Source organism: Anguilla anguilla, chromosome 8 (assembly GCF_013347855.1).
Source record: "Anguilla anguilla isolate fAngAng1 chromosome 8, fAngAng1.pri, whole genome shotgun sequence".
In the NCBI taxonomy this organism is placed as follows: domain Eukaryota; kingdom Metazoa; phylum Chordata; class Actinopteri; order Anguilliformes; family Anguillidae; genus Anguilla; species Anguilla anguilla.
Window position 1 is genome coordinate 40480476 of NC_049208.1, and position 20866 is coordinate 40501341.

Below are 20866 nucleotides of genomic sequence, written 5' to 3' on the forward strand. Positions count from 1 at the left end.
CCTGGCTCACAGTTGGCTTTACAATTGATCCAAAAGGTGTTGGATGGGGTTGAGGTCAGGAATCTGTGCAGGCCAGTCAAGTTCGTCCACACCTATCTCTACAAAACCATTTCTATATGGACTCCATTGCGTGCCCGTGGGCATTGCCATGCTGAAACAGGAAAGGGGCTTCCCCAAACTGTTGCCACAAAATTGGAAGCAAAGAATTGTCAGTAATGCCATTGCATTAAGATTTGCCTTCACTGGAACTCAGGGGCCCAGCCCAAACCATGAAAAACAGCCCCAGATCAAGGGGTATCCATATACCTTTGGTCATATAGTATAACTACTTATTTTGTTGGTGCATTAGCTTTGTCATCTTGGGGGTGTAGGCAGGGTTGAGAATGGAAGAAAATGTTTTAGACTGTAAACACAGAAGCGAAAAAAACAAATCCTGCATAGTATTCCTTTAAAAAACTGTCATGTAAATATAAGTATGGCATCAGCAAAGAACAAACCACACACAACCAGTTATGTGTATTATATTTGCCAAAGCCTGTATTTGAACATTTTAAAATAACCATGATAATCTGTGACAAAACATGCCAAAAACAAGGTTTCATCCTTATACACAAAATCTTTTCATACAGGAATTCTCACGCAGTGACATTTGCCAAACTAACAGTTTGAAAAGAATGTTAAGGTTCATCTATTGGACACAGAAATAAACACCTCAACACTCATCAGCATAAAAAATAAAAGTTGCTTACAAATTCAACATTTTCAGGAATTGGTAACACCCTTATACAAAGCAATGCTTGGCAATGCAGTATGCCAATATACAGTTAAATGCAAAAGTATTGAGACTGTGACAGAATATTCGTTGTTTCTGCTCTGGACTGGAAATAAAACAATGCGAGGTTAAAGTACAGACAGTCAGCTTTAATTTGAGGTTATTATAATTTGTGATCCATGTAGGAATTACAGCTCTATTCATACATGGTCCCCACATTTTAGGGGAGCAAAAGTAATGGAACAATTGGCTGATCACCTGTGTCTTGGCCAGCTGTGTCTTTGCATCACCAGTACATGAACAAGAAAGCTAAAAAAAAAAGTATAGAGTTAATTCTAGGTGTTGAATTAGCATTGTTGCTGTTGTCTCTGAACATGAATCTGAATAAACCCAATAGAGACATTGGGTCAAAATAAACTGTTTGATACACTGCAAGAATGACACTGTAGGGGATGACCAAATACTTCCGACTGTGAATACTACCATAAAGAATAGACGACACCAGCACAACCTCAGAGCGTTCCCTCCAAGATGCAAACCACTGATAAGCCTGAAGAACAGAGTGGTCAGGTCAGAGTTTGCTAAAAGTAACAAAAAACATCTTTAGTCAGATCCATCCAAAGGCCTCAAAACTGATTGGTGCTTCACCTTCCAGGACAATGACCCCGAACACACTGGTAAAGCAACACAGGAGTTTTTCAGGACCAAAATGTGGAATGGCCAAGTGAATCTTCCTGCAGACAAGACTGAAGGCAAAACAACCTAGGAACAAACAGGAACTGAAGATGGCTGCAGTACGGGCCTAGCAAAGCATCACCAGGGAAGATATCTAGGAAGATATCGAATGCAAAGGATTTGCAACAAAGTACAAAAAATTATGACTTCATTTCAGGTTGTGTTCATTCGTCCAGTTACTTTTGCTCCCCTAAAATGGGGACAGTATGCATGCAATGTAAATACGCTCAAATTAAAGCTGACAGTCCACACTTTAACCCCATATTCATTGTTCTACTTCAAATCCAGTGTGCTGGAGTGCAGAGCCAAAACAATAAAAACTGTCACTGCCCAATACCCGTGTATTTAACTGCAAATACAGTGCACACACAGTATATATATATATATATATTTTAAAAACCCAAAAATTTTAAGTAACCAAGTAACACGTATGAAAAATAGTTCTGTTTTCCTTCAGTTAAACCTGAAATGTAAATAATGATCAAGCCCCCTTTCAATAAAGCAAGCCATTTCTAAACAACCCTTTAAAAATAAAAAGAGTTCTTCGTGGATCTTTATTTTTCTGAAAGACAATCCATAAAACAAAAATATGCTGGTATGTATAGGATGATATGGGAACGTGTTGACTATTAAAATTGCTTTTAAACATTAAAATGTATGCATCTACAGTGTACATATGTACAGGAACCTTTTATTATATCATCTCTTTTGGCTGTGTACAATTAATCTGGCTTTCAAAAGCAAATGAGCCAATGCAATAAAAGGCAGATATCTTTTTTATAAAAAAGACAACTATTGCAATTTACACTCAAGATTACAATTGTTTAACCAAGGGTATGGTTTAGTTCAATAAAAACAAAACAAAAAACGGTAGCATGACTGTAATCTTAGTGGTATAATGAATAACAATTACAAATTTTTGTTTTTTTACTTTACCGTTTCAAACCCACATTTTTCTCTTTGCAAGAAAGGGTGAACCAAAGACCCATGCTCTCCTTTTGCAAGAAATAAGTCAACAACATAATTTATATGCAAAAACAAATTCCCTGTTTCCAGGATTCAATATTATCTTTTGGAAACGTATAAATATTCTGTGCCTAAAATGCATATTACAGAAGCTATGTACAGCACAAAGGTCTATCTGTTAAAAATAGATGGTTAGCAAGCTGCTCGAACACCAGAAGGCAAGAATACAGAACATTTCAGCAACACACCAGTGACAGCCTTCTGTATGGGCAATGTTCATCAGGACAGGAAAATAACATTTCAGATTGTACAGCCAAGATATAGACCAACTGCAATGCACTTTCCCTCAGCTTTCAGAGGTTCATTTTTAAAGGCATACTATGCAGGATTTTTACCTAGAAAATATTATAAAAATAACCATGCTGAGACACATCTATGACGCACTGGTAATCTCTGTCTTTATGCACTTTCACCCAATATGTGCACCTTCACCTTATTTTTTCTAAAACATGTCTGGGACTTTACGGGCGGGGCATTCTTTTCTGTGTACGGAGGAGTGGGTGTGGCTGCAGGGCCTGTGGTTCGGGATCACATTTCATCAGGGTGTTTGTTGCTATGTATGATGCCCAGATTCAGTGATGGCTTGTCCTCTGTTGGACCTGTAAAAAAAACGTCGCTTCCAGCTACCCAGCTAGCCTATGTAAGGTGGGGAACTCGGGGTGAGTGGGTGGGGTTGAAGACAGAGTAGGAGACTTTGTTCATTGTAAACACAGGACCAAAGCAAGGCTAAAAATTCTGCATAGTACGCCTTCAATGTGTCCAACATAATACTTATTTAGGTACTTGCTAAAAATATTTTTGTAGAAAACAAGAACGATCATGCAAGGAGCTTAATCGTTTCTATTGCTTAAATTTATTTAATTGAGGATAAATTTATTTATCTTGGTTAAGCTACCCTAATACATCTGAAAAAAGAAAACAAAGATAAACCCAGCTTTTTGGGATATTAAGCAAAAAAAAAATGCTTTCACAACTTGTAAAAAAACGATTGCCTGAATTTACAGTGTTCTCAATTTAATTTCAATTTTTTTGGTTCACCTGTTCATTTCAACCGCCTATGAAACTGGAGCGACAGACACAGCTGTACATCCTTTGTAAAATAAAACTAAAATGAAAAGCCTGTATGTGTTTATGACAGCTTGGGGTCCTCTGTGTCACTGGGGGGGTAATCACTGGAAAGCAGGGAAATGGTAGGGTCCTCCGAGTCGTCGCGGAAGTAGGCGTCGCCCTCCAGCTCCAGCAGAATGGGAAGGTCTTCCCCGCTGTTGTCCATGTTGATGGGGTCTGCCAGGAGGACCTGCTGGGACGTATACTGGACCAACTGCTTCCCTGCGAATCAAAATTCACCCAGACATGTCTGGCTTCTTCTTTTTTTTTTTTTTTTTTTTTAAACAACCGTACAAAAGCTGCCGTGTTCTCCCTCAATTCGGGAGGGGCACCATCCTTGCACGTGTAGCCTGCTGGCTATTTCATTCATCATTTGGTCCACAGGCTCAGGAGCACAGACTTTGCCTAGAGGACTACTGCTTGTAGACCGCAGAGACCGGTTCCCACCAATTCACCGGCAATTAGCATTCGATTCCGGCCTTTGGGATTAGACCGAAAGCTAAATGTTTTATCTGGATGTGTTAAATGGAAGCCCCATGTGATACTCATTTTCAGAATGAAAGTTTATTTTTAGGACGTGCCATATACAACAGGATTTTTCCTGCACTAACAATATTTGGCTGCCAAACTGCGATTTTGAGGAAAAATCTGAAAAGTTAATTTAAATCTGCTAGAAAATTTGCGTTACATAAAAGCCTATTTTAGATGGGCGCAAGAGTGTTTGCGATGAGATGAGGTCGGCCATCCACACAGAGTGCATGTCACTCTCAGTAGTGACAGGACAAACGAGGACTGGCAGACAAGAGTCGTCATGGCAACGGATTTGCTAAACCTGACAAACAAGATGCTCAGAACGCTTTACAACTGTTTTAAAAAGCAGGAACGCGCCATCATAAATGTGTTGTGACATTTTTGGCAAGTGAGGCGTACCAACCCCCCCGGATATAAATGTCACTTTGAAAAACAAACTACTATTTTTTAACGAGTGTCATAGCCTGTACGTGCATTGGCATTGATTTTTACGTGAGCCGATACACAAGAAAACAACCCAAATCAACTTTATTTCACATTATTTCAATGTGCTATAAGGGCGATGAACGCATGCTTAGCCACTGAAAATTGAATCTTGGGAGTTTGTTGAGCTTGGATGCTGCAATCCAGCACAATGCGACCGTGATGTGGAGAGTGGAGCAGCCTTCTCGATTCCAAAGGAATCACTCCTTCGATGGCCGATGGCAATGTCGGATACCCGATGATGTGGAAAAGGAGGAGACAGGATAACAAATCTATTTCATAATGTAGAGTAACGTTTTGACTGCAGTGAGTCATTCAGGAGCGGATAAAACCTTCAGCAAACGCTCTGCATGCTGCAATATTTTGACTGCGACACACAAGTAAATAAAAACGTCTTTTATATTCATTGTTTGTATCTGGCAGCTTACCCTTTTGACCGTTCTTTCATTTTTTGTGTCATATTTAGAGTCTAGCACCAGCTAGACTGTCAGGCCTAAACAGCAAAGGCAACTGAGAGCGTGGATGTGCTACACAGTCAGCTGATCCCAACATATAATTTACATTTACCTAAGGTACATTTATAACTGACATACTGTACTTAAAGATGGAGGTAAGCATATAAATAATAAATTAAATAATAAAAGCATAGTGAAAAAATACTAATGGCCAGATTTTTATCGGCAAAAATGCCCATCTACGTTCCCTCAAAATGTTGCCTGTGTATAATGGCCTTACAGATTGTGAAGGCTATGGTAATCATCTTTAATGGAATTAAACGAAAATCCCAGCCACTGTTGGGAACCAATACAGTGATGAGTTACAGCTGACAAACCATGTACCCACTCTGGTCCTCTTAGCCATGGACAGATTTAAAAAAATGAATTTAAAGATATAACATCCAGAACCAATAGAAATTGCACATGCAAAACAAATATCGTATTCGAAAAATAATAATAGGCAAAATCTATGGCAGGATGCACCACGTTGCATGAACACATGAAGTAGGCAATCGGTAAGATATTGTTTGGTAACTGCTGTTATCCAATAAAACAAGTTTGTGATTTCGTATACTTTACAAATTATGTGCTAAAAGACCATAATTTCTGCCTATCGTATTATAACGAGGGAGGGTAGACTTACCAGCATCTGTTGTGTTTTCGCTCGATTCATTTGACTTCTGGTCTTGTATGAGCAGGTCTTGGATCTTCAAAAAGAAGCAAGTTAAAATTAATGTACACACCTTATCCTTTTATAAATGAGCTAATGGAAAACAATCACCATAGGGCACTGTTGGCAAGGCCAGAACAACAATTCCACAAATTATTGGTACAATAATTGGTAACAAGTTACTCAATAATACTTACACTGGCAAGGCTGTTGTCCAAATCCGGTAAACTGAATTCGGCGTTTGATAGTGAGGAACTGAACACCTGTGAATGGTGAAAACCTGGGTCACTACAAAATACACAGTGAAGCTCATAAAAATAACCCTCCTCAGCATCTGCCAGCTACAAACAAATATTAATGAAAAAACAATATTGTTTAAATTAAAACATAATGCAATCATAGACTGCTGACAGATTAACCTGTCTAGTATTTCATCACTTCTGCTACATGGCAGACACAGAGTGACTTATACAACCAACACAGTACATACTGTCCATTTTATATCAATTTATTTATCAAAACAATTTACCTTAAACTCTTTGCTCAAGATGCAATGGGCAGTGTCTGATCCAAAATATGTACCTGCAACTTCAGTTCATTTGGGTCTTTACTTAATATTGCCATATCGGAAAATCAGGGTACTTACATCAAAAAGGTGCGAAGAATCAAAATTGATAGCCTGCCCATTCATGATTGTCTGGAGGTTCTCCAATCCGGAATCGATGCCTTCCAAATGGTCGCACAGTTCGGACCTAGGATTGAGATCAGACGGGGGTCGTGAAGTGAGCACAGGGGGTTTGTCGCGACACTGTCGGCGGACACATCGGCCGTTGTGAAAATTGCTATGTGAGAGAAATGGTGCTTATTCAAACAAGTGGGTCGCATTCAGGCAACACAGCAGTTCCACACGTTATTGAAAAACATTTTGAGCCTGTCCCCAGACAGTTAAAGACTGTGACTGTTGCTGACTAGCGCTGAGAAATCAAAGACAATTTCAAGGTACGAGCCCAAACGATTAGTTCAAGCCTGGATGAATGGTTTGGGCTCTTTCAGTCTTTTAGCAGTCCCTGTGCAGGTCTGCTTTGTTAACCCACTGAAGAGTAGGTTTCTTGGTATATTATTTTCTCGAACACTAGAAGTCAGTGTTCTTGAACTCCATTGCTTTCAATCACCAGACGTGCGTTCAAGACGGCGATCGTTCGCTAATGTTTGCAAATGTATTCAAACATATTCAAACTTTATTCTGTCCGCTGCGGAAGTTAGCTAACGTTACCTAACAGTCTGAAACGATAGTGCAAACAACAAAAATGGCTGCTGACAGGAAAGACACTGAGAAAACAAGTAATTTCACAATCATTTGGCTGTTATAATTGACTTTGATCAATGTAATATTCGTTCTGACCTTTAAAAAAAAAATGTAAGCAGAAAATCAGCTGGCTAACATTGTTAGACCTAATCTAGCTATCTTGTTTCACTTATGTTAATGTTGGCCAAGTTGTTTTTTCCATTTAGTTGCATCCATCCGCAAACTTAGTTCACCACGAACATTCGTCATCTTTAACGCACGTCAGTAGTGACGGTTACATCACCATTAGAATGTTCACTCAAGAACATTCAAATCAAATATTTGTGCACTTACACCTTAAAGGGGCAGTTAACCCAAAAATGAAATTAAGGTAGGTTTGCACTTACCCAGAGTACTATCTATCCATCCAGATATTTTTGCTGAGATGTGACCAGTTTCCGAGATATCCGCTGCTGCTCAGCCAGATACAACAGACCACAACGGGTCCATAGCAATGCTGAAACAATGTTTTAAAACAATGTTGACACTGAGCCCCAGAATACTGGCGTGCTTCGGTTGAGACTGCACGGCTATATAGTTGGCGTAGTTTTTAGAAAGTAATTTTCGATCAAACCATGCACAAGTTAAGCTCTGGATGTACACGAGTAACTGTGGCATTACTTTTGGAAAGAGATGTTGTTGAGATTTTCAAATGTAAATTTTTTCCGCTTTGAGGCCACAAAAGTTAGAGACTGTTGAGGTCCACAGTATCAGGATGAGCTACAGTGGATACCTAGAAAACTTGTCAAATCTCAGCGAAACTATCTGGAGGACAGGTAAAGGGTTAAATCTGAAACAGGAAAACGATACAAGCAGTCTGTTTTTCCTCACACATTTTACCAGTACAACGCATTATCAGCTAAAGAAGCTTCTTGATAAAACAAAAATAAACACATATATATATACACACTGATGTCACCAAACAAACTAAAGCCAGCACTAACTCTAGGTTGCTGTGCTAAGAATATCGGTGTTATGCGGCTGGCCTGTACTTGCTCCCGGTTCTGAATCCCATTGTCCAACTGCCACTCACTATTGTACAATGATTAAGGCGTACTCTCTGCAATCCAGACAGCTCTGACAAATTAACCCCCCCAACAATTAGCAACTGGAACATCTAAAGCAGACAAAAGTGTATTATTTTTTCCTCTTTCGAGAGTAAATACCAAGAGAAGACCATAGAACTGTCTGTGAGCAAGCCAACCCTTCTTCTCTGGGGCACAGGAGGATGACAAGATTTACAAGGCCACATACTGCAGTTTCCACTGGACAATTCGCAACTCCATAAGGAAACGAGTGTCCGACACAGAGCTGACAATGGACAACGGATGGGCGCGGAATAATCTGCGTCTGAATTCCCGGCAATTAGCTGGTAACCAAAGGTAGCCCAATGTCTGATTTAGTGCCCCCTTCTGTATTCAAGCATCACCAAGGCTTTTTATTCGCACAGCAGGCATTCAAAAAATCTATGTCAAAGGTTGCCGTGGTGACCCTGATGGGGTAACACAGGTCAGTGTGCAAGCATCTTGAGAATGCGTAGCTCTGTTGATGCTGATAAAAAATCCACCTCATACAGGACAGCAAATGACAATTTAGACCACGCCCACACACCACCAAATTATTCACGGCTAACGGGCAAGTGGTGAAAGCACGACCGGTAGAGCCAATCGGACTGCCCGGGTATAAGAGCAAAGTGCACAGGGATGAGTCAGTTTGGTTTTTAGGGCACAGTGTTGAGCGGTCTGGGGACAGGGAGCCATTATGAAATGCTAACCCTGGTAGTGGTCTGGGATGAGAAGAGGTGGAGGGAAGACTTGAGCAAACATAAGAGACTTCTGACATCTGTGGAGCACTGAAAGATAGAAACACAGAAAGGCACTGGAGCAGAGGGAGACACGCGGCTCACATGGCACAGAGCTCTAAAGCCAGGGAAGGGGGGGGTCGGGGGGGGGGGGGGGGCGGCCTCAACTGACGGGATGGACAATATAAACTCACAATGCCAGTTGGTCGGAAGTTACTTAATGGTGAAGGCTATACGTGCTATCTTTATAGGGATTATATGAGCAAGCTAGATGCTGTCGTGTGCCTGAGCGATGAGCTGAAAGAAGTAGCTGAATGGCGAAGCGCGAGGAATCTACGCTGTGCGTGTGGCATGTCGACACCATGCTAGCATGCTAACCGCTAACTCTTAACCCCTAGGGCCTCATTTACTAAGACCTTTAGCACGTGCAAAACCTTTTAGCAAGACCAATGATCGGGGCAAAACAAATACATTGATCAATCATTTGTCGCGTTATTGGTTTTGCGTGGGCTAAAAGGTCTAAGTAAACCAAGCCCTTGCTGCACCAGTTTTAAATGGAGTTTGTGTGTATTAAAGCATGGAGACATCACACCTCCACTGCTAGTGTGGCCCACTCCTGATGCGTGTATGCAGTAGCATATGTACATCATTACAAACCCCAGAAGGACCCCAGAAGCAGACGCTCTTAGATTGTGATTAAATGGCGGTCAGACAGCGTTCTGGCCTGGGGGGCAGACGGGTCACTCACTTTTCCAGGCAGGCGATGCTGAGACACTTCTGCTCGGGGTCGGGCTGGGTGGAGGCCACGGGCTCGCTCTCCTGCAGGATGGAGTTGATGAAGGTCGTGGGCGACAGAGGGGTGTCGGCCACGGAGCACACCTCCCCCGGGATCACCTCCTCCACCTCCGGGCTGAGGGGGGGGCTCCCCGGCTCTTCCTTAATGCGCACCAGCGGGTTCCTCCTGAGGCAAGAGGGGTCACACAGGCCAGCCCTGTTAACAGAGCGCACCGGTGCGCGTGCCTATTCAATGGTGAAAGTCAGCCACTCCGACTCCAGGAGTATAATCTGATACAAGGTTTACTGGGTTGGGAGAGAATGTTCAGTCTAGATTGCAGTTCTATGACCGGTCCAACTCTTCTGTGCTTCACCAATTCTGTACATGCAGATGGACTTTTGACACATCCTAGACAGTGTTCTCCTGAAAAAAATTTTATTTGTGGGTGGTGGTGATCGTGGGGGGGTGAGAGGGGGTGCTAAGGGGTTAGTGGTAAAGTTTGCACTGGTGACATCATGCATTTAAAAACTGCACTGTGGTAAATAACTCCTCGAACCCGGATGACGCTAATTGGGGTCAAAAAACTCCCTGATGAAAACTCCCCTTTTCTGAACGTAGGATTGCTTTCTTTTCTTTTTTTTATTATGAAGTGGAGACTTGCGACTCTCAAATATGTTGAATCAACAAACGATAAAATCAGATTTAATCTGAAAACCACGAATACATTTTGATAAATTTCAGCTGTTTTGTCACCAACAGTACTAGCTACTGAAAACACACACAAAGCAGCATGCAGCACTGCAGTTGTAATACTTTAGAAACATTCCTCAGAAATAAATGTTATCAGTTACCACTGTAACCAGTACCACGTCATGCCATACCTCATTCTGCAACGAAGATGACTGCTCAGGACGTGAAACTGAAAGTGCACTTTCTGTGAATAGATTGTTTTCTCCCATAAAGGACGACGTGCGATTGAGGACGAAGTGAAATAAAAACCGACGTATTCGCGCTACTCTAATAGGCTACGTGTAGTTTTTGCTGACCTGTGTATATCATCTACTACTGTTTTGACTATTATAACTACAGAAACATAACCATTGTTTCGCCGGCATTACAAAGCCTACAGTTATTCTGAAACTGTGTTTTAAACATTGGGTTTCATGTTACTTCAGTAGGCCGTTTATAACCTACATCAGTAGCTTGTAGCCTAATCATTCAGTTCATGGCAAAAATATATAATTCATAGTTGTATTTTTATCTCATAGTTATATAACGTAAATTTATTTAAATTTTTTTTTACAATTTATTATAGTTAAACAAGATTATTTACCGTTTGAATTGATTGTAGTTTCATCAAAATAAAATAAAACATTTTATTTAACCATTTCAGTACTCTGAGTATATTTCCTCCAGGTACTCTCTTGATATTTTTATATATTATAATGCATTGGACATACCATATACCATTTGGACATACCATAATGCAATGGTACGTCCAATTGACATGGCTCTATGATGTGGCCACTCCATACAACCTATTCTTGTAATGCAAGATGAAATACCTGAGCTGACACTTTTGGTTTTGGAGATATACTCAAGTGAACACACATTTTTTCTGTAAGCAATCATGTTTTTTTCCCCCTCCTATTATAGGACCTACCAGCTAATCCATATCATATCCAGGCCTAAGCTTGACATTTTCTGACAGGGGTAAGTGTTGTAAACAAAAAGAGAGAGTGCATGAGGGGTTATTGGATAAACCGGTATAATCGGCACCCAAAAAAAAAAAAAAAAAAAAAAAAAAAAATAAAACCAAGGGTAGTGAAAAAATATCTAAATCACCTTGCGGTTCAAGGTTAATAAAAGAGGTATACGAGTGGTAAATGAGTAGCAAACTGCTCAGAGAACAGATGGGTAAATTTAAGAAATTACGGTCCTCGTACATCTGTGCGTGCGCCCCATGTTCCAGGGGCTGAAGCACATATGGCCGCCTCCAAGGACAGGACGTTCGGCTCTCACAAAGCCTCGCTTTCATTAGCAGTGCTGCCGCTACAGCAAGCATCTCACTATCGCTGCTACTTTCGTCCATTTTTGCTATATAGAATTCGGTATTTGCCAGATGACTATTGCAAACAACAAGGAAGTAACGGTGAACAAGGAAGTGGTCAGAATCGTTGCGACAGTAAGCAACCATAAGGAATGCCTTGTCGCTTTGATGTAAACAGGTCAGTTTTAGAATGTCACAAATCTTGAGTTTTGCGAAGAGTCGCCAGTTGCAGCTCATCACATCGCAAATCTGGTTGCTTAAAATGGCCACAATATCAATGAGAGGGGCAAAGAAATATAATTAAAAAACACACGACTTAAGTTCTTCCTTGGGCAGGGCTGTTCGTCAATGAATTTGGTTCACAAACTGAATTTAGTTTTAGGACACCGGGTGCCTCGTTTATGAGAGTCAGGAGATGTATTTCACATCCAATGGCCAGCTACTTACAACTATGGCTCAAAATTCTGTTTTATGTACATGGGATGTCGAGGTCTAGGGTACTTGGAATACAAAAATTAACCAATATGTAAATTACGGACACAAAAAAACAACCCTGAAGACCGCCACATACATCCTATAAGAGACGGACAACACATGAAGGTTGGTGTGGGGGCCGGGTAAGCTGACCCTGGATCAGTTGCAGCGGGTGTACTATGCTTATAAGCAGCACTCGCCTGTTCTCTGTCCAGTCGCTGGCGACTTCGGTGGGGCTCGTCTGCGCCAGGTCCGTGACGTCAGAAATGATCGGGCCGCATTTGACGGGCGAGTCGGGGGGGAAGAGGCTCGCTCCCGCGTAGGCTGCCGTGGGGGCCTCCAAGGACACAGGAGAACAAAGGCACGTGAGCATGCACAGAAGGCAAGAGGCCGCCACTGAGCCAGTGCCATAACCGACGAGGACACAGCCAGGGCTAATGTACCACAGCGTATGAATCAAACGGCGGACTGTAAAGTGAGTAAGAGCAGCGTACTTACCGGGAAGGTGGGAGCACCCTGCCGGTGCTCTAAGGAGTACTGCCGGCTGAACTTGGGCATGGAGTGAGCTGAGCTACTGTCATTCAGCATTAGGGGACTGCAGAGACGACACACAACCACTCTTTTCTATACTTAGCATCGACATGTCAAAGATACATTTTGGATAACCCAGATCCCACAATGGCAATTATTACGCACCATCTCATTGGCAATTATTAGACAGTGGAAAGCAGGTGACACCCTTTGCCGTAAACCCCTTGTTTGTTTATAAACATTGGCCTTGAAGAGATTTCCCACTGAATATCTGTCCAGACATGAGTACTGATTCCCTACAAAAAAAAAAATCTATCTGCTTTGTGGGGCGTGTCCATCAAAATGTCTGAAATGCTCTGGACCAGAGAAGCGAAAATGATATAACTGCCCTTTTGCTCATGGGATTCAGTATGAAAGTGCACCCGCCCCCCCCCAATGCTCCAGCTCCTTAATGAGACAACGATAAATTACATGCTAGCAGAATGCTCGGTGTTTATTTTGAAATGCAAAATTTAGGTATGTAATGGTCTCCTAAGTGGTGCAGGTAACACTTGGTTCTTATGGCACCATGGACAAGGCCTTGAATACCCACAGAATTGCAGAATTCCATGAAGAAAGTTTCCGATACACCTCTAGGTAGTCGGCAATTACAGTAACCCTGCACCCCCCCAAGGGCGGGGAATCGAGTTTGAGAAGATTTAAGATGGCTTACATTTTCCTCTTCATCCCGAGAGCTCGGTTGGACTGCACCAGGGTGATCAGAAACTGGATGAGCTGCGGAGACAAAAAAACGAGAGTCAGTCGGACCGTCCGCCAAAAATGGCGTCAATCGCCAATATGACAGCTGAGGCCCTAACAAGCGCGATCGCCAGCCAAAAAAAACTCTGCGGTAAACGACACTAATAATCCGCCAACTTGAATGTGAATGACCGCGGCACATGTTCCGGAGTTTGCTGAACAGATGCGCTGATTTTCGGGATCACCTTGTTGACGACTTTCTGTTGCTGGGCATGCTTCTGCCGTAGGGTGGCCACCTCCCTCCAGAGAGCCTCGTTCTCACTAGGAAGAAGGAAAACACGCACACAGGAGACATTACTGACCACAAAACAATGTTAAATAAAGAACCAACATAAAGCACCGACAACTGGGCGACACAATTCAAGCATTGAAACTTAAATTTTTTTTGGAACACTTTTTGGAATATTCTTGTTTAGAGCCACCAAAACCCCTGGGCTGTCTCTGGCCTGAACCCCTATAGCCAAGGCATATACAAGACACGTTCCTGTCCAATTAAATTTGTAACGTGAAAGCTGAGGGGTGTGAGCTGAAATCATCCTCTGGTACAGAGGGGACAAGACGGACAGAGGGCTCAGCTGCAGGCAATTAAGAGAAGGCCCGCCGCTCTCGTCCTCGGTCCCCCACCAAGGAATTTCGGCCTCCCGCTTTTACAGAACAGTAAAAGTGCGGCAAAAAGATGAGGAACACTTTGGAGCATTTATTTTACTAAGTTAATGGCTAGTGAAAGATCTTAGCAGCCTTTATTTATTCAGGTTTTTTAGTGCAGTCCATAAAGGTTTCCCCCATCCACCTGGTCCTCTTAAAGTGGGTCCCTTGACTCCGTTTAAATGGTAGTGCGTGCGGTCGTAGCCCACTTCCACAGTCGACCTCAAAATAAACCCTTCAAATGACCCGGTCCGAAAACAACAACTGCAATCATCAAAAGAGGCTCAGAGTGAGGCTGAACTAGAGGTTTTAGCTTCTTCACGTTACGTTTGCTGTTGACAGAGACGTCTCGTAGAAAAACGCAAACAAAAACGTTCAAGTAAGCTGGGACAGTCATAACACCGGCATCGGTGTCACACCACAGAACAGAAAATCTGCCACAATTTTAAACTTGGGTCAACCATGGGTCAAAGCGCTAAAATAAATATTTTTCTTTGTTCTTAAACACACTTTTGTTTGTGTAAATAATTACGGTTGCAAAGCCAATAATTGCATCACAACCATGTATGATATCAAAAGAGTTTTAAAAAGTGCAAAACAAAGAAAAAGACCTTGGGGAAGGAAGTCGGCTACCCCTCAGTGACTCAGTGGAGCTGCACATCTTCTCAGCGTTACCGACCGCAGAGCTCCCGACGCGGAAAGTTCTTTATCTTTCTTTATGGCGCTCATCGGGCGGCTCTGTCGCCTTATAAAAGCGCGGGTTCCCGTAAAAGCGGTCTGCACAGGAAGCAGCTCCACCGGGGGCCGTCCCAGGAAAGGCCCCTGGTGCGCTGCGCCCGGGCCGGGAGCTCCCAGCAGGCCGAGGGGCGGGCGGGTTTATAGGGACAGGTGCGGATTCCGGAGGAGCGAGGCCACTGCCGCACGCCCCCCTCCGGCGTGTGCCGTCCCGCGTGGCCCTGCAAGGACGTCCCGGACACGCCAACTCATCAACTCTCTGGACTGACCGTCCAACCGTACACTGTCCGCACGTGCTGGTGCTTCGTTAAAATGAGGGACCTGCCATGGTGTTCCTCAGTTGCACCATGTGCATTCACAGGGCTGCTTTCGATCAAAGAGCTCAACTAATGCGTAGCTTGTGCCAATCAACGGTGCTGTGCATTAACTTGGTTTGCCTGGTTCCATGACCTCAAAATCTCACATGAAATCAGCAGGCGAATGCTTATTACAACTACAAAGGACCCAACCAGTTTAGATGGAAGACCAACAAGTAAACGGGGGCAGAAACCTACTTCTGGAATGATTTGAACATATCACAGGCAAATGCTAGCACAAAGCGCACAAAAATAAAGATAAGGCAAGACTGGTTTATACACCCAGCTGGGGCCTGATTTCCGCTCCCATGCGGTGCGCTTTGAGTCTAACCGTTTTGCATGGAACACTCGAACACGCGGCAGACTTCTAACGACCGAGGGGCCTGGCCACGGGAACTCGCCGACTCAGAGAGCGCACGGAACGCAGATATCACGATGAGACCGAACACCACGATGATAAAGATAAACTGCCGTTTCGCAAGATCTTCTCTGTTCTCTTGCGATAGCGCAGTGCGGCAGAGAGGTGTTGCGCTGGTCTGCGCACGACAAAGTCAGCAATGTCATCGGGGAACGAGGAGGAGGAACACTTGCCTTTAAGAAGCAGGGCCGACACAGACAATGAAGGGTCTGGGGCAGCCGGAGGACTGCGCAATGGGGAAATCGAGAGGTTCTCCTTTAAGATTAGTGACAACGGAAAATTTCGCACCGATAACGCTTGCTTAAAACTGTGCCTTGTGTCATTTTGCAACACGATAATTCAATATTTCTTCGATTTGTGGGCATACTGCAAAAGTGACACTTGGGCTGTATGGGAATAAAAGTAATGAACTATGTCACCGGGAAGGGTGCGTATTGAACAATGGACTACTCTGCGTTAGAACAACACTGCACAGTGTAAAAACGATTATACAAGCATGCTCTAGCAAAGCATTCGGGACAAACTGATCTTTAGCTTGGAAACAAACTGGGATCCAAAACATGCCTCCCCTTCGGGACAGGAGATGTAACAATATCCCAAAATAGCACTGACTTTCCTAATGTGTCGGCAAACATTAGGTCTACTCTATAAAACACACGTTCCCCTAGCTGTGTCATGATTGGTCATAATTTCATACACAGAATCACCGCATTCCGATGTTTGCACTTTTGACTAGCGGTCTTTTAAGTGTGTGAGCAGGCCTGCAGACTGAGATCAGACTATGAGCCTGCCTATTGCGTATGCGCTGCAGGAATTCAGAAGCTAATCGCTGGCTTTAAATAAACTGGCTTACGCAGACTTAATGCAGCAGTAACTGATTCCCGGGAGAAGCATACATACTTCTGATTTCTATATTTACCATGCAACCAAAGGGATGCAGAAATCCTCAATGGGAAAACAGCCGTAGAATAGGCAAGGTTTAGGTCTCTCCCACAAATAATTATTCTCAGGGGTCCAACCCAGAAGTTATGAAAGCAGATTGTTTCGGTTTCTCCTTTCACTTTCCCCTTTTCTTCCAAGCCTATTTAGCGACAGCCCTGATCAAATCAGGCTCGACGCTATTGTTCACAGTCCACAGATTTCAGTGTAGCAGCTCCCTTAGTCCCAAAGTGCCAAGCAATATGGCAACCAAACACGTCTAACGGCATCGATAACCATTCACAAAATGAAGTCATCCTTCTATTTCACACTCAACAGGGCAGGGAGAAGCATACATATTCGGTCAACTCCACTGAACTGACCAGCTGGACCCTAATTTTGTACACGAGTTGCTCCAATGTGACACTTTTCTGCAGTAAAGATGATAAGCCTATTTTACAAACATCAACGACTTTCGAGACCATCTACTCATTCAGGTCTTACTGGCATGTTCATCGGTATGAACTGTAGATGCAAGTACTCTTTAAAAAGCTGTGGTCTGTTGACAGCATCCAACAGAACACATTTTACTCCTGCCGGAATTTTTCAGCAGTAGACCACTGCATGCATGTAATAAACTGTCACGTATTCAACAACAAGCCACATTTCTAAAACGATACGTTTCTTGACCACAGCCGTTTTGCTCGCTTTTAAACTATGAAAAGACTGACATTGCACAACTTCTTTTGAACTTTTTTTTTTTCTCAATCATGTCCCTCTGCTTCCTGTTTTCTTGGAAAAAACCTGTTAAGAACACAATAGCACGAGGGGCGGGGGGTGGGGTGGGGGCTGAGACAAGAGAGGGAAAAAAACCGAGGCGCAGTATTTAGTGCTGATATTGCACCACGGTCCCTGAAACTACCTCGGTCTTTAACTTACTGCTTCATGGCACTGATCTTGGAATCCATGGCTTCCTGCTTTCCCCTCATATGCTGCACATCATTCAGTAGTTTGGAGACCCCGTCTTGGCCGAGTTTGAGGTCCTCGTGCTTAATATTAGAGACCTGCGGGGAGAGCGCAATGAAACCGAATAAATTTCAGTTAAATCCACCTCAACGTTCCTTGAACCCATGAAACACAATGGATATGATGCATTTGGTATTATGTTGCAGCATGAACTGGTCAGTTGGCCATAGGCACGAAACACAGATGGAAAAACCCATAAATCAATAGGAGAGAGAAGCTTCTGCATTAAGGTTCAGGCTTCTGGCTCGTTGTCTCTAACCCACCTAGTCCCATTTGGCTGCAGTCCCGCATCTTTAAGATTATCTCAATCTTTGATGCCAAAAGAGATTAAGTTACAGTGAGTGATATTCAACAAATGGCGAAAAAAATAACATAAAATGGCATATTTGATTAAATTCACCTTTTTTTTATTTTTAGCCTGTTTTCATTTCATTTCCATTTAAATTCTGCCTGATTAAAAAAAAATATTGCGTAAATTAAAACAAAAAATATGAACACTGGGAATTAATTAAAGTTATGCTAAAGCACATCTGTGCTCAGACAAAATCCATTGCAGTTTACGGGAATATTTTAACATTTGAATATACTAATGCCAGAGGGGATATTAAAATTCAGGTCTTCTGTTTCCATCCCCACTCAGGGCTAAGCCACGTGTCTTGTTCTTTACAAAAAAATATTAGTTATTAACAGCATTTTACGGTTCATTAACAAGCGACTGGATCCTGGAAATTTCTGAATGCCTCAATATGATCATTACTAGGCTGAGGTTTCCAAATTGCCAAATAGATGCTTAGATTCTATGATGCATAATGGCATTAAATATTTTAACTAATGTGGGATAATGCAGTCTTTCCTTGGTTAAGTATGTTATTATTATGTTGATGGAACAATAATATTTATTTTTTGGGACAGTTAGTCTGAACTTAAAAGCTTTCATGACACAAAATAAAATAGCATTTAACCCAAGCCAGACATTTAGTAAAGTTACACGATACACCCATTTTATGAAATATTCAATAACAGAGAAATCACCGGCCAACCTCAACGCATGACACATTGCTGCCACTTGTGACAGTTCACCCAAGCAACGCTCAGAAATGCTGTTTGGTTTTTGGGGTGGAGCGGGGGCTTGCTGTGTACTCACAGCGGTGACCTTTCTCTTGATATTCTCTAGCAGCAGCTCGTGGCCTCTGACGAAGTAGGGATGCTGAAACTCCGTGTCGTCTTTCTCCGGCTTCACCAGCCCGCCCTGCTCAATGTGGACGACCTTGCGGAAACCGTCTGTCCACAGTGATGATAGAACAGTTTTAAACATTCGCTCTTACATAAAAATGAACACCTCAAAAAGAGAATAAAAATGGAAGGGTAAATGCTTTTCTCACTTACACATATTAAGTTGGCGGACAAAGCTGGCCATGTTATTGTGTTTGAAGTATTTTGGAAGTACTTCTTTAGAAAATCTTCCCTGGTCAAACACATGGAAGCTGTTTCCACTCTAGAAAAAACAGAATGTATATAAAAAAAAGATCTTGTAGCAAACATAAGGGCAAAAATTATTTGGACAACTTTTTTCACCTTTTACAACCAACACTAATAATTATGCAGTGTCACCCCATTATGTAAAATAATGTTATTACATATTACAAACAACTGAAATAACATCTCCATGTGTATGCTAACAGTTGTTAAAAGGCTCCATTGATTTATTAGCAATGCTCCAAATATTCCTATATTCGAATAGGGGTATGAATGCTGTCACAAGAACTGTATACATAGGCCTATATACTGTATACATTTTTCAACAACTTTGCGTTTTAAAATCTAGGCTACACTATATTACAATACAATACTACTTTTTTAAAATTATGATTAGGTTTATCATAAAATACCAAACAGCCTTATTGACCGATCTTGTAACACGATGTCCATTTTTATTTTAGCAAAACCGGATCCGTCCAAGGCTGCAGGCTAAGCCAATTGCTCATTTTTATTCATAGAACCACACCCCCTCATCCAGCAGCTGACGGCCTTAGTCGTAGCTGTTTGAGTAAGGCTAGATGGCCAATGTTAATTAATAACAAGACCCGAATTAAAACACTGAAACAGGGTGCAAGCAGACACTTTGCCTTGCTTACGCCAATATCATATATAAGGTACGCTCATTTATCTAGCTAGGTAATCGTGCGAACTGTAGGCACGTAAGCTAACTTATTCAGCACTTGGGTTTTTAAGTGCGTAGCTTGCACGTATTTGCATAAGTTTTACATAAATAAAACGGTTGTGGATAGCAGACTGGTTGGAAATGTTCTTGACATAACTGCGTTAACTAAATGTTAGTTGTTGTTACTTAGGCTAACTTACCGGACTCCAGCAAATGAGAGGGTCCGTTTCTGGATCTTCCACCAAAGTCCAAAGTTTCGTTAGGAATGCAGGGACATTACTTCCACTGACCAACACCCCGCCCGTAACACCACCATTGTATTCCATTTCCATAACGGAGAGTAACAGTAAACAAACTATAAAGTAACGTTAGGTCACGACGTAGCCTGGGTGACATCAACCAGGGCCAACTGAGAAATTAGACTTACATTAGCAGACTCGTTAGCTAACCAGCTGTATAGCTAGCTAGCAGGCTAGTCTAACAGAACACAACAGACCTTGATACCCCCTCTTTGATGTCGAGAATACTTTAGTTATTAAAATATTGTAGTAACGACCCTTCTCTCCCCTGCCACTAAATAGCTGCTTTTAGTCGATGTACTGACTTTAAACTGCCCAACCCCAAACAGTGGAAATTTCCATTAAATTAACATTTCCACCAACTGCGTAGAGACGAAATCATCGTTGCATAGTCGCATGGTAGTCGCCATTTTGTGACATCATTCGCGAAAAATTACAAATAATCTCAATGTAACAAGACATACGTAATTCGTCAAAATTCGTTTAAAACTATATATCTTAATAGTAACAATTACAGTGTGTGTATAGCTATTATTTCTATATGTTACTAAAACTTTCAGTAATAGATCTCTGAACTTTGACCCTTCAATGACGTTAAAAAAACTTACCTTTTCATACCTACAACTTGCGGTGTAAATATTTTGAACCATCCGTTTTTTATTGTTTTCACTAACATAATTAGTACTATTTCTATAATTGAACTCTTTTACGAA

General features: G+C 42.2%; 1 protein-coding gene across 2 annotated transcripts; it reads right to left on the reverse strand.

Annotated features, from left to right (window-relative positions):
- Window positions 1-505: 505 nt before the first annotated feature.
- On the reverse strand, window positions 506-20585 carry hsf1 (heat shock transcription factor 1). Of its 2 annotated transcripts, XM_035429965.1 has the most exons (14): window positions 20055-20585; window positions 19080-19188; window positions 18838-18974; window positions 17607-17731; window positions 13781-13856; window positions 13510-13571; window positions 12765-12861; window positions 12467-12603; window positions 9716-9928; window positions 8941-9018; window positions 6468-6573; window positions 6019-6084; window positions 5795-5858; window positions 506-3862 (listed from the first exon to the last, which is right to left on the reverse strand). In XM_035429965.1, exons 1-14 carry the CDS (start codon window positions 20184-20186, stop codon window positions 3663-3665), a joined length of 1602 nt encoding a protein of 533 aa, XP_035285856.1. In that variant the 5' UTR covers window positions 20187-20585; the 3' UTR covers window positions 506-3662. The 2 variants fall into 2 exon arrangements, with proteins under 2 accessions (XP_035285856.1, XP_035285857.1); XM_035429966.1 differs by lacking the exon at window positions 8941-9018 and having other exon boundaries at window positions 20055-20584.
- Between the last annotated feature and the right edge of the window lie 281 nt (window positions 20586-20866).